Here is a 14,567-nt window from a genome sequence, read left to right as displayed (position 1 = left end):
CGCGTGTCCCGATCCTCCTGAGACTGAAAACGCCCCGCAACACACACACACAAGCACTCGTTCAAAGTTCAAAACTGTTTTTGTGCTACCTTCCTCCAGCAACAAACTAAGTCATGCATACTGCAAGTGTGTGATGAGGTGGCTTACGCAATGAAGAGGATTGCTAGTAGCGGCGTTGACCCCACTTCCAGGGTAGTTTAGGCCCGCCCTTTGGGAATCCCTCAGGGCAGCGATCTGCTGCTCGGCAGCCTGAGTCTGCAGCTGAAGGCGGTGGACGTGGCCGGCCCCAGGGCTTCATCCAAAACACTAACCGCTCTGTCTTTCAGCTTGATCTCATCCGTCTGGATGTACAAACGGGGAGCGCTCAGGCAGGCGGGCAAACTCATTTGCCAGAATTGTGACAAAAACAAAGAGAGCAACCGGCCAATTTTTTTCTTGAATCGACTAGAACACCTTTGCTGTGACAAAAGCGAAGCGAGCAACCGGACAGTTTCTTCTTGTGAAATAGAATAGAATAGAATGCCTTAGGTGTCATTGCACTGCAGGTATACAACGAAATTGGGAACATAGCCACGCACCGCGCATCTGATCAGTCCTACCAGTCGGCGGATCTCCCTCTCGCAGTCTCTCTTGGTTCGGCTCAGCTCCTCCCGATGCTGGTGATGAGCCGATCGGAGCTCGGCCGCTCGGGACTGCCAGGCCTGCTGGGCCGCTGCCAGGGCTTCTTCCGCGCTCCTGGTGGAGGCGACACCGCTCGGTCTCCCGACACCGCCGCGTCTCCTCCACCTCCGCCAGCAAAGCGCCCCCCCTCCTCACCTGAGCAGACATTGCGCCACACCGGGCCGTTGAGACCGCAACGGAGCGCCGCGACGCTTACTGGGGACAAGCTACACAATACGGTAGCGGCCGCATCGAAGCCCGACGTGGCGTGCGGATAGTCAGACACGGATAGAGCGGATCACCTTGTCCATGGAGCCGTCCCTCAGGCTGAGGACCAAGGCATTCAGTCGCTGGATCTCTCCATCTTTGATTTTGATCACTCTCATCAGCTCCATTTCATGCTGCCGCAGTAATGTCTCCCTGGTAATGGCTAACTCTTTCTGCTTCTCCTCATGGAGTTTGCTTTTGAGTTCCGTCATGGCGGCGGTGGCACGGTGGTGCTCCGCCCGCAGGTCCTGACTTCTCTCTCTCTCCAGACAGCTGACCTGACATGACTTAGACTTAGACTTAGACAAATTTTATTGTCATCTTGTCTGCACATGGTGCATACAAAACGAAATTCCGTTGCATACGTCTTACAACAAAGTAGTGATATTGCAGTTGAATAGAAGTAACATATCCTATGAAAATATATATATATACATATATACTATATATATGTATATATATATATTAAAAATAAGTATAAAGTGCAGCAGTGATAATTATGCAATAGTGCAAGTAGGCAAAACAGTATTCAAGAGTGTGCAGAGGAATGCTAAACCATGTATTAAACTTCTATTTAAAGGGTGCCAGATAGTGCAAGATAGAGGTCCGTAGTGTCATAAAGTACAGTTCTGTGAATGTGTGATGCAGAGTTCAGTTTAGAGCTCAACAGTTCTAGTGTTCAACAGTCTGATGACAGCAGGGAAAAAGCTGTTGCAGAACCTGGTGGACCTGCAGCGGATGCTGCAAACCTCTTCCCAGAGGGCAGCAGGGAGAACAGTCCATGGTGGGGGTGTGATGGGTCATTGATGATGTTACGGGCACGGGACATGCAGCGCTGAGATGAAATGTCCTGAATGGAGGGAAGAGGAGCCCCTATGATCCTCTCTGCTGTCCTCACCACTCTCCTCACGTTCTTCCAATCGGAGGCGGTGCAGCCTCCACACCACACAGAGAGACAGCTTGTCAGAATGCTCTCTATGGTGCTCCTGTAGAACGTCCTCATGATGGGTGGGGGCAGGTGGGCTCTCCTCATCCTCCGCAGGAAGTACAAGCGCTTCTGTGCCCTCTTGACCAGTGCCGTAGTGTTCATAGTCCAGGTGAGGTCTTCTGTGATGTGGACCCCCAGGAATTCGGTGGTGCTGACCACCTCCACAGCTGAGCTGTTGATGATCAGTGGAGCGTGGTGAGGCTGTTTTTTCCTGAAGTCGACGATGATCTCCTTCATCTTCTCCTCATTCAGGATCAGGCTGTTTTCTCTGCACCAGCCCACCAGCTGCTCCACCTCCTCTCTGTAGTCCAGGTCGTTGTTGTCTCTGATGAGCCCCACCACCGTTGTGTCGTCTGCTGACTTCACGATGTGATTGGTGGTGAACCTGAGGACGCAGTCGTGTGTCATCAGGGTGCACAGCAGGGGGCTCAGGACGCAGCCCTGAAGGGAGCCTGTGCTGAGGGTGATGACATCAGAGGTGTTCTGTCCGACCCGGACTGACTGAGGTCTGTTGGTGAGGAAGTCTAGCAGCCAGTTGCGAAGGGGGGTGTTGAAGCCCAGGTGTTCCAATTTTCCTACCAGATGCTGTGGGATGATGGTGTTAAACGCTGAGCTGAAGTCCAGGAACAGCCTCCGCACATGGGTGTTCTTCTCCTCCAGGTGAGCCAGGCTCAGGTGAAGAACGGAGGAGATGGCGTCCTGAGTGGAGCGGTTTTGCCGGTCGGCAAACTGGAACGGGTCAAATAATAGGGGGAGTCTGGAAACGATGTGACCTTTAAGCAGCCTTTCGAAGCACTTCATCATAACCGGAGTCAGTGCAACAGGCCGGTAATCATTAAATGAGGTGATTTGAGGTTTCTTCGGCACCGGAATGATGGAGGCAGTCTTAAAGCACGCCGGCACTGTGGCTTGGCCCAGCGAGGTGTTAAAAATGTCTGTGATGACCCCAGCCAGATGACTTGCACATTCCCTGAACACACGCCCAGGAATGTTGTCGGGGCCAGGGGCCTTACAGGGGTTGACTCTCCTCAGGGTCTTCAACACATCGGCGGAGTCAAGGCAGAGTACCTCCTCTTCCTGATGGGGGACAGTTTTAACTGCTGGAGTGCCGTTTAGTGCCTCGAACCTCCCAAAGAAGTTATTTAGACCATTTAGAAAGTCAGCATCAACTACACCCACCGGGGGGGGGAGGGTGAGTTGTAGTCTGTAATCGCCCGTATGCCTTGCCACATACTCCTGATGTTTTTGACGTCGTGGAAACGATCCTGAAATTTTCGACTGCGGTCTCGCTTCGCTATCCTGATGGCACGGTTCAAGTTGGCTCTCGCTGTCCTCAGTGTCTCCTTGTCGCCAGACTTGAAGGCAGAGTTCCGCGCTCGTAGCGTTTGACGTACCTCCTCAGTCATCCAGGGTCGTTGGTTGCCCCGGGTGATGATATTCTTAGTGGTGCTGACGTCCTCGGTGCATTTGTTGATGTAGGCTGACACAGTCATGGCACACGCATGTCTAATCTACATCGGGAAAACTGGGAGGGAGGGAGGCAGGCAGGGAGGCAGGCAGGGAGGCAGGCAGTGTCTGTCTGTTGAGGTTTTCACCTTGTTCTTCTCCTGCTGAAGTTCTAACTGGACGTCCATCAGTTTGGTTCTCAGCTCGTCATTGGCGGCCTGAAGGGCGTCCGTTTGCTCCGCCTTGGCCCGCCCTGCCGGAGCTCGTTTGGACATCTCTTACTCGAGTCTCACCCGGTCGTCAGTCAGAGATCACAACATTTGTACCTGGAGAGCACAAACGCAGCGCTGTTTTCCACTGGCTTCGAACTCAACTTCAATCGGTACCGTAACTTACAACATCATAAACATAGAACTAGCTTGACTTATTCATTGAATAAATGCATTTGGTTCTTCAAAACTGCATCACGCAACATAGCGTGACCGAGACGGCCGTTATCCACCTGCGTGAAGTTATTTGGTGAAATGAATGAGATGTTTAAGACACCATCGTTCTGTCTCTATGTAGATGAAGGGAAATAATCGATTGCTGAAGGTCCAAAGGTGTTGTGATAAACAAATAAACATATTAGTGATTAGTGACATATTTGTGATAAACATATTAGGCAGGATAATCACATATGTTAACGTGACTGCCCACACTGTATTTATTTATGGTTATTTGTTAAATCGAGTACTGTTAGACATGAAATAGGAAGTGTTTAACATAAATGGAAGACGAAAGGGGTACTCACCATTGTAGCTCCTGCTGGTCAATGATACGAGCCTCTTCTTGCAGTGGAAAACATACAGCCAACAAACACCGTGGAACCTAAAGGAATGAAATTAAACATTAACATTTAGCCTCAACCAACATTCACAGATACAACGCAACGCAAACTACACAAACGTAAATCTTTTTAAACACAATGAGTTGTACTTACCGTGTACGCTCTAGACGGTCCACTTGCAAGCAGAAAATAAAGATATTTCTGTTGATAATCGTCGTGTTTGTATCCGGTGTCTCGCTCAAGGCCATTGCGCCCACAGATTTGAATTTTGGCGAGAGTTCAGCCTATTGACGTCATTTCCGCGGTGTAATACCCGCATATCTGAAACGGCAAAGTTAAGAGTAGAGTTAAATAAAGTTTTTAGTCAACGCAATAATTTACAACCGTTGACCAGTCGAAATAATCGTCGAAATTTGGCGTCTGTGGCTGGAAGCAGACGCCGAGTTCGACATTCCTCCCAAACGCCACACTCCCTCGCTTTTCAGGGCTAAAAAAAAACAGTTGTAATTACCTTGTACGCTCTAGACGGTCAAGTTGCAAGCTGAAAACAAAAATATTTGCCTTGTTAGTCATCGTGTTACTAACCGCTGTGTCTTGTTTGCCAGAACTGCCGCTTTCCTACTTCCTGTTGCAAGCCACGCCCACGGATTATAATTTTGCCGTGAGTTCCGCCTATTGACGTCATGTCCGCGTCACATGACTGCGACGTAATATTATCTAAAACTGTTTGTGCAGTATTGTGTTGTTCTGTGCGGTATTGTGTTATTCTGTGCGGCGTCGTGTTGTTCTGTGCGGCGTCGTGTTGTTCAGTGCGACGTCGTGTTGTTCAGTGCAGCATGGTGTTGTTCAGTGCGGCATGGTGTTGTTCAGTGCGGCATGGTGTTGTTCAGTGCGGCATAATGTTGTTCAGTGCGGCATAATGTTGTTCAGTGCGGCATGGTGTTGTTCAGTGCGGCATGGTGTTGTTCAGTGCGGCATGGTGTTGTTCAGTGCGGCATAATGTTGTTCAGTGCGCCATAATGTTGTTCAGTGCGGCATGGTGTTGTTCAGTGCGGGATGGTGTTGTTCAGTGCAGGATGGTGTTGTTCAGTGCGGCATGGTGTTGTTCAATGCGGCATGGTGTTGTTCAGTGCGGGATGGTGTTGTTCAGTGCGGCATGGTGTTGTTCAGTGCGGCATAATGTTGTTCAGTGCGGCATGGTGTTGTTCAGTGCGGCATGGTGTTGTTCAGTGCGGCATGGTGTTGTTCAGTGCGGCATGGTGTTGTTCAGTGCGGAATGGTGTTGTTCAGTGCGGCATGGTGTTGTTCAATGCGGGATCGTGTTGTTCAGTGCGGGGTGGTGTTGTTCAGTGCGGGATGGTGTTGTTCAGTGCGGCATGGTGTTGTTCAATGCGGCATGGTGTTGTTCAGTGCGGGATGGTGTTGTTCATTGCAGCATGGTGTTGTTCAGTGCGGCATGGTGTTGTTCAGTGCGGCATGGTGTTGTTCAGTGCGGCATGGTGTTGTTCAGTGCTGGATGGTGTTGTTCAGTGCGGCATGGTGTTGTTCAATGCGGCATGGTGTTGTTCAGTGCGGGATGGTGTTGTTCAGTGCAGGATGGTGTTGTTCAGTGCGGAATGGTGTTGTTCAGTGCGGCATGGTGTTGTTCAATGCGGCATGGTGTTGTTCAATGCGGCATGGTGTTGTTCAGTGCGGCATGGTGTTGTTCAATGCGGCATGGTGTTGTTCAATGCGGCATGGTGTTGTTCAGTGCGGCATAATGTTGTTCAGTGCGGCATAATGTTGTTCAGTGCGGCATAATGTTGTTCAGTGCGGGATGGTGTTGTTCATTGCGGCATGGTGTTGTTCAGTGCGGCATGGTGTTGTTCAGTGCGGCATGGTGTTGTTCAGTGCGGGATGGTGTTGTTCAGTGCAGGATGGTGTTGTTCAGTGCGGAATGGTGTTGTTCAGTGCAGGATGGTGTTGTTCAGTGCGGCATGGTGTTGTTCAGTGCGGCATAATGTTGTTCAGTGCGGCATGGTGTTGTTCAGTGCGGCATGGTGTTGTTCAGTGCGGCATGGTGTTGTTCAGTGCGGCATAATGTTGTTCAGTGCGGCATGGTGTTGTTCAGTGCGGCATGGTGTTGTTCAGTGCGGCATAATGTTCAGTGCGGCATAATGTTGTTCAGTGCGGCATGGTGTTGTTCAGTGCGGGATGGTGTTGTTCAGTGCAGGATGGTGTTGTTCAGTGCGGCATGGTGTTCAGTGCGGGATGGTGTCTTTCAGTGCGGCATGGTGTCGTTCAGTGCGGCATGGTGTCTTTCAGTGCGGCATGGTGTCGTTCAGTGAGGCATGGTGTTGTTCAGTGCGGCATGGTGTTGTTTAGTGCGGCATGGTGTTGTTCAGTGCGGGATGGTGTTGTTCAGTGTGGCATGGTGTTCAGTGCGGCATGGTGTTGTTCAGTGCGGTATCGTGTTGTTCAGTGCGGTATCGTGTTTCTCAGTGCGGTATCGTGTTGTTCAGTGCAGTATCGTTGTGTTGTTCGTATTGTGTTTAACACTTAGCCTCTAACACTTAGCCTCTAACACTTAGCCTCTAGCATCTAGAAGGTAAATAAATAGGAAGGAAGGACTCACCGGTGACGTCTTCGCCCACGTCCAAGCGTTGTACTTTGTATTTTCATCCTTCTGACAGTGGAAAACATAGCCAACAAACACCGTGGAACCTAAACGAATGAAAGAAAACTATCATTTGGCCACAACCAACATTCACAGATACAACACAATGTGACGTGCGGGGTTGAGGTTAAAGGTTGAGTGAAGGGCCCTCGTTTTAAACTACTTTTTTGAAAAGGATTGGGAACAAGTAAGACGTATTTAATTTATTTAATGGGAAGTAGTAAGAGCTATTGAATTTAATCTATGTATTATATTCTATTGTATTGTATTCTGTTGTATTCTTTTGGATTGTATTCACACTAACCCCACTAAAACTTCAGCCCACAAAAACTCGCCTCTGGCGCCTAGCCTCTGGCACTTAGCCTCTAACACTTAGCCTTTAACACTTAGCCTTTAACACTTAGCCTTTAACACTTAGCCTAGAAGGTGAATAAATAGGGTTAAAGGTTGAGTGAAGGGACCTCGTTTTAAACTACTTTTTTGAAAAGGAGTGGGAACAAGTAAGACGTATTTAATTTATTTAATGGGAAGTAGTAAGACTTATTAAATTTATTTAATCTACTTTTCTTCCCAGGCAAAATTTGATGTGCTGCAATTCCAAATTTCCAAAGTGAATGAAGGAATGAAGTCCTTTAAATTATGATTTTGTATAAATACTAGGCATTAACACAAAATCGACGGCACAAAATGGGCAGACTTTACTTGTTTGAAAAGGACTGGTTACAAGACAGACTTTTTTAATTTATTTAATGGGAAGAAGACTTATTTAGTTTAATTGATCTATTTTTGTTCCCTGGCAAAATTCGATTTGCTGCAATTCCAAATTTCCAAAGTGAATGAAGGAAAGAAGTCGTTTAAATTATGATTTTGTTTAAATACTAGGCATAGACACAAAATCTACGGCACAAAATGGGCAGACTTTACTTGTTTGAAGAGGACTGGTTACAAGACAGACTTTTCTGATTTATTTAATGGGAAGAAGACTTATTTAGTTTATTTAATCTATTTTTGTTCCCTGGCAAAATTGGATTTGCTGAAATTGTATTTTGCCAAATCTTGCCTTGAGACCTGATAGGAAGTATTAAACGCTTAGTTAAATCAATACAAGTTGGTAATAAGAGCGAGTAATGTTGGTTGAACCGATGAATGAAGGTTGAAAGCAATTTAAATTATGACTTTGTATAAATACTAGATATTAACAGAACATCTACTGCGCGAAATGGGCAGAGTTTACTTGTTTGAGAAGGAGTGGCTTATTCAAAACTAAGATTTATTTAATCTGTTTGTTCCCAGGCAAAATTGGATGTGATGCAATTCCAAATTTCACCACATGATGGTGCCCAATTTTGACTTCATAGGACATATTAAACACTTAGCTTGTTATTATGTTCAAGGTAATCAGATTTGTTTATTATTCTAATGGCCTCTTCAAAACTATTCTGGATTACTACTTTGGATCTATTCTACATTACTTGGCAACAACATACTCTGTAACAGATTAGGCAGTATAATCATATCTGTTAACTTGAGAGTGCCCACACTCAATCTACTTATCGTGATGTGTTAAATCAATTACTGTTAGACATTATTTGTCTGATAATCTACCAAATCTTTGAATTGAAGAATTTGTGATTTAATTAATAGCTTGTTGTTATGTTAAGGGTAATCAGACTTGTATATAATTCTAATGGCCTTCTTTTGAAAACTATTCTGAATTACAACTTTGGATCTTATATTACTTTGCAACAATCTACTCCGTGACAGATTAGGCAGTATAATCACATATGTTAACTTCAGTGCCCACACTGTATTTATTTATGGTTATTTGTTAAATCAAGTACTGTTAGACATGAAATAGGAAGTGTTTAACATAAATGTTATGGCTACTCACCATTGTAGCTCGCTCCTGGTCAATGATACGAGCCTCTTCTTGCAGTGGAAAACTTGCAGCCAACAAACACCGTGGAACCTAAAGGAATGAAATTAAACATTAACATTTCGCCTCGACCAATTTTCACACGTACAACGCAACGCGGCTACACTTCTGCTATTACAAACGTAAATCTCCTTAAACACAATGAGTGTTACTTACCGTGTACGCTCTAGACGGTCCAGTTGCAAGCAGAAAATAAAGATATTTCTGTTGATAATCGTCGCTGCTCAGTGGCTCACGGCCATCGCGCCAACAGATTTGAATTTTGGCGGAGGTTCGGGCAATTACGTCATATCCACGGCACATGACTGCGACGTAATACCCGCTTATCTGAAACGGCAGTTAAAAGTAGAGTTACATCAAGTTTTCTTGGAACCTAAACGAATAAAAGAAAACTATCATTTGGCCACAACCAACATTCACAGATACAACACAACGTGCGGGGTTGGGGTTAAAGATTGAGTGAAGGGCCCTCGTTTTAAACTACTGTTTTGAAAAGGAGTGGGAACAAGTAAGACGTATTTAATTTATTTAATGGGAAGTAGTAAGACTTATTAAATTTATTTAATCTACTTTTCTTCCCAGGCAAAATTTGATGTGCTGCAATTCCAAATTTCCAAAGTGAATGAAGGAATGAAGTCCTTTAAATTATGATTTTGTATAAATACTAGGCATTAACACAAAATCGACGGCACAAAATGGGCAGACTTTACTTGTTTGAAAAGGACTGGTTACAAGACAGACTTTTTTAATTTATTTAATGGGAAGAAGACTTATTTAGTTTAATTGATCTATTTTTGTTCCCTGCCAAAATTCGATTTGCTGCAATTCCAAATTTCCAAAGTGAATGAAGGAAAGAAGTCGTTTAAATTATGATTTTGTTTAAATACTAGGCATAGACACAAAATCTACGGCACAAAATGGGCAGACTTTACTTGTTTGAAGAGGACTGGTTACAAGACAGACTTTTCTGATTTATTTAATGGGAAGAGGACTTATTTAGTTTATTTAATCTATTTTTGTTCCCTGGCAAAATTGGATTTGCTGAAATTGTATTTTGCCAAATCTCGATTTGAGACCTGATAGGAAGTATTAAACGCTTAGTTAAATCAATACAAGTTGGTAATAAGAGCGAGTAATGTTGGTTGAACCGATGAATGAAGGTTGAAAGCAATTTAAATTATGACTTTGTATAAATACTAGATATTAACAGAACATCTACTGCGCAAAATGGGCAGAGTTTACTTGTTTGAGAAGGAGTGGCTTATTCAAAACTAAGATTTATGTAATCTGTTTGTTCCCAGGCAAAATTGGATGTGATGCAATTCCAAATTTCACCACATGATGGTGCCCAATTTTGACTTCATAGGACATATTAAACACTTAGCTTGTTATTATGTTCAAGGTAATCAGATTTGTTTATCATTCTAATGGCCTCTTCAAAACTATTCTGGATTACTACTTTGGATCTATTCTACATTACTTGGCAACAACATACTCTGTAACAGATTAGGCAGTATAATCATATCTGTTAACTTGAGAGTGCCCACACTCAATCTACTTATCGTGATGTGTTAAATCAATTACTGTTAGACATTATTTGTCTGATAATCTACCAAATCTTTGAATTGAAGAATTTGTGATTTAATTAATAGCTTGTTGTTATGTTAAGGGTAATCAGACTTGTATATAATTCTAATGGCCTTCTTTTGAAAACTATTCTGGTGTCGAGTGCGGTGCCGCTGGAGCTCACTCACCAGCTGGTGTTAGGGCCACAGAATGAAGGCCAAGGAGAAGAATAGAAATAGAAACAGAAACTTCTCCTCCAATTGTTTGATTTGTCTCTTCTGAGCTTCGATGAATTCTTTCAGCTCTTTGTTCCTCTAGGACGGACAAATGGAAAGTGGCATTCAAAAGCCAGTAAGCGTGCAAGTAAGTGCCGGGCTGGCTTTGGGCCCTTACCTGTTGCGCGCTGTGCAGCAGATCCATTCTCTCTTGGAGGATGCAAGCGTCGCGCTCCCTCAACTCGCACATCAGGGCTCGCTTCCATTGGTCCACGGCGCTCCTAAGCTCTTCTCTCTGATCCGCCGTCAGCACGTCATTCACGCCAGCGTGGCTGGCTTTTTCGCCGTCCGTGGCGGGGCAGTCCCGCTGCGGTAGCGCCTCGTACAACATGGCCTCCAGCTCCAGGATCCTCTGGGCCGCAATCCTCGTCCATCAGTGGTCCGGCGGGAGATTTGAGGGCGGCTTACCTTATGAGCCTGGTCCATGGAACACTTCCTGAAGTCCAACTCTTCATCCAGGTAGCCCTTCTGCTTGCAGAACATATCCTAGCACAGCTCAAGGTCAGAATTGTTGGGGCACATTGCCGGAGTTCCCCTTGGCTGATGTCGCGTGTCTGTCTACCTTCTCACTTTCAATGTCCAACATCTTCTGTTGAAGTGCTGACTTGGTCACTTTGATGTATTCTAACCACTGAGGAAAGGCTGCTGTCACATAAGCAGAATGCGAGAGCGTGCGTGGACGTGCGCGTTACCTTCTCGGCTAGGGTGAGAAGGGTCCTGGCGTGAATCACGACCACCTGCTCCTCGTTGGTGAGATTCTGCAAGAGCCCAAAGGCACAGCGTCAACAAGCTTCTTTCAGCGCAAAGCCTTCCAAAAGTCACATTTGAGCCGCCGAGTCTCGTGGAGTGCGAACATAAGGAGTTCGACATACACTTACGGCGTTATAGCCCAGGATGTCCAGCTTCTTCATCAGATCACTGATGACGATGTCCGGGGGAAAGGCGCAAGGAGCAATGTAAGGTGTTCTGGGACCTCGGGTTAAGGTTAGGGTTGCGAGGGACGCCTTACCTACGCTCACGCCCTCGGCCTCGCAGTAGATCTGCAAAGGGCTGAGGCCGTCTGGGAAACGGACTTGCAGAAACTTCAAGACGGGGGAGCGCCACTCCCTCTCCTGAAAGGCAGAGGCATGCATCCGTCCGTCCGTCCGTCCGTCCGTCACATCTCTGGCCTCAACACGCTTGTGCGAGTCTTCCCACCTCCAGCTCCAGGATGCGGAACTCAAGCAGTTCGTTTTGGTCTCGGATATCCTGGATGGGCTCTTTCAGACGCGCTTCTTCCGCCTCCATCCGCCTGACCTGAAAAGACAGTCAGACCTCATCTGCGGGGCTTCCCGACAGGTGTGACGCCAAGCGACTCCGCCCAGCGCCTTTCTTTCCGTCACCTTTTCGGCCAACTGCTGATTGCTCTGACGCAGCAGCTGCTTCTCCTCCACCCACTTGACATTCTAGAAGAGACAAACGCGTGGACAGCTTTGGAATGTTGTGTCATTTTCATCCACAAATTCTTTGGTTGACTGGAAAATGACATTTGCTTTTCTCCGCATTTTCCCAGCCACGTTCGGGGGGGGGGGGGGAGTTGGTCCAGTAATGCCAGACGGATGAGTGACTGAAGAATGTAGCTATTTTGTCTGAGAAAAAGGTGTGCTCATTGATGAGCTTACCTGTCCTTGTTGCTTCAGCGCTGACTCCAGATCTGCTACTCTGCTTTGATAGTGACCCATTTCTACCATCAGCTTTTCTCTGGTCTGAAAGGAGGAGGAGGGAGGCTCCTCCTCCTCCTTACAGACCAGAGAACACCCGAGGCTGGGTGAGAACGGGGAGGCTGCGACCCGGCCGGGGGTTGCGGGAAGGGGCGCCACCTTGAGCTCCTTCTCGGCGTCGTAGTCCCCTTCGCTGGTCTGGGCTAGCAGAGCGTAGGCTCGTTGCAGCGCTTGATATTCTTGCGTCAGCTGGCGGTAGCGAAGCTCCGCCTCTTCATGCACACACCAATGCAACACAGCACTAGTACCAGAATCAGTCAGACCGGCGACAAAGCACCCGCGACGCAAAGACGAGTCCGATTCCAGGCTGAAGAGGAATGTTTGGTGCCAATACGCTGGCAGAAATGGCGGGCTACCTCTTCGGGTTCCGTGTCGGGGGTTCTGTCGGTGTGAAAAGACAAGGACGATCCGTCCGAGTCCACCAACACGTCTTCGTCGTAGCCGTAAAATGTTTCGATGACCTGCGGGCGCGGAAGCAAACATCTCTCTGAACAAACTGAAGCGACACCTCACGATGAATCGACGAGAGGAACGATAGCGAGAAAAAGGCCATTTCATCTTGCGCAACACCAAGCAGCCGCAAACAAACAGACTCACCTTGCAGGACCTCACGCTTTGTTCCTCCTCAGAGATTCTCGACGTCGGTATCGTAGCAGCAAATCTCTCTCCTGTCGACACAAATAATCCGCCTTTGAGATTCTTTGGATGCAAAGGGAACGAACGGCTCCGGCGCAGAAACAAACGCGACTCACAATGACATTTCTGACATGAGCTCCTGTCTCCAGAGCCTGAAAAACACGTCACCGGCGATGATTGGAGGGACGCTCGTCTTTTCCAAAAGTGACAACTACAGGGTGTGTCAGGGTTTTCCAGATTATCTTTATCGTATCATTGTGTTGCTTTGACTTTGACTGCGACCTGTAATAAATAATATTATTTATCCCTTATTTATCCCTATCGCTTATCCCTTCCTACACAAAGTCGTAAAACACCCCTTGCTATGTTTTGACTAGAGGTCAAGGGCTTCCTCTATTCAATCCACTCTTACACCCACCCTGTTTCTCTTAATTAAAATGCTCGTGCAGGAGCCGAGAGTCAGACTTCATTCGTACAACGGATGGACTCTCCACCTGCAGGTGTCCAAAAGAACTTACTTGTCTCCCGTGTGGTTCTTGCAAAATAAGTTGGAGCGAGCGCAACTCTAACAGGGTGCATTTTGCCACTAGCTGCCTACGGACAATGACGTCGCGCTCGCGGCTCATGGTTGACGGGCTGAGCAGCCGGGCAAGTCCGTCGTTTTCAGCGCACAGCGAGTGGCAAAGGCGCTGACAAAACGGGAGCTTTGAGCTGCTGAAAACGGCAAAACAAGTCTAAAGCGTGTTCAAACGCGTGCGCACAATGCTCCGGCTTGAAAGGTCGGAATTTAAGGGGCCAATTTTTTGGATGGCGGCCGCCGGCCAAGCTTTGGACGGAAAAGGTTTCCTGGCGACAGCGAGCGAGCGCGGCGCTGCCGTACGTGCACCGAGTCGCCTGCCTGAAGACCTTGGACAAGTCGTCGATGATGTGCCGCTGCTCCACAACTTGAAGGAACTCCATTTCACCGTCCTGCTGGCCGCAACCGCGGTCCAGGTCATTGAGCGAACTAGGCCTTCTCTGTGGAACACAAATGCAGTGGACTCTGTTGGCACGCCGCCGTTGTCCGCGTCGACTTACCAAGCTTGCCATCTCCTCGTTCTCCTGGGTGACAAAGCGCACTTTGTTTTCAAGGCGACACAGCACCAGCGAGAGTTCTTCATTCTTCCTGCTCAGGCGTTTGTTTTTGTACAGGAGTGGCAGAAACTGGCTTTCTGTTTCTCTCAGTCGCTTTAGCTGCAAGCATGAAGTGCGGGATGTGAAAGACGCACAACACGCGGGCCAGAACGTATCCATTCCTTTTGCATCGGTTTGAACGGAATCGTGGCTTTGGCTCCCAATAAAAGACATCTACCAGGCAACCGACTCGCCGCGCCGCTCAACTAATAAGCAAGCGCAATGGGTGCCTCGCTGGATGGCGCGCATCAAACGTAGCGCAAACCTTCAAGCGTGCCGTCAATAAATTACCAGTTCATTGCGCTCTTCAGAAAGCAGGGCGTTTCGATCCTCCAGTTTCCTGATGACTGCGCTGAGCTCAGCGATTTTCAGATG

At 47.3% G+C, this 14,567-nt stretch overlaps 1 protein-coding gene across 1 annotated transcript; it reads right to left on the bottom strand.

Moving 5' to 3' along the window:
- Nucleotides 1-10,747: 10,747 nt before the first annotated feature.
- On the bottom strand, nucleotides 10,748-12,619 carry LOC148387994 (janus kinase and microtubule-interacting protein 3-like). The gene is made up of 7 exons (XM_088394768.1): nucleotides 12,285-12,619; nucleotides 12,006-12,068; nucleotides 11,821-11,919; nucleotides 11,502-11,735; nucleotides 11,316-11,381; nucleotides 11,186-11,254; nucleotides 10,748-11,109 (listed from the first exon to the last, which is right to left on the bottom strand). Exons 1-7 carry the CDS (start codon nucleotides 12,351-12,353, stop codon nucleotides 10,882-10,884), a joined length of 828 nt encoding a protein of 275 aa, XP_088250894.1. The 5' UTR covers nucleotides 12,354-12,619; the 3' UTR covers nucleotides 10,748-10,881.
- Nucleotides 12,620-14,567: the final 1,948 nt, after the last annotated feature.

This window comes from Syngnathus floridae, chromosome 13, assembly GCF_059516105.1.
Source record: "Syngnathus floridae isolate MCC-2025c chromosome 13, RoL_Sflo_1.0, whole genome shotgun sequence".
Lineage (NCBI taxonomy): Eukaryota > Metazoa > Chordata > Actinopteri > Syngnathiformes > Syngnathidae > Syngnathus > Syngnathus floridae.
This window is presented reverse-complemented; position numbering and strand designations above follow the sequence as displayed.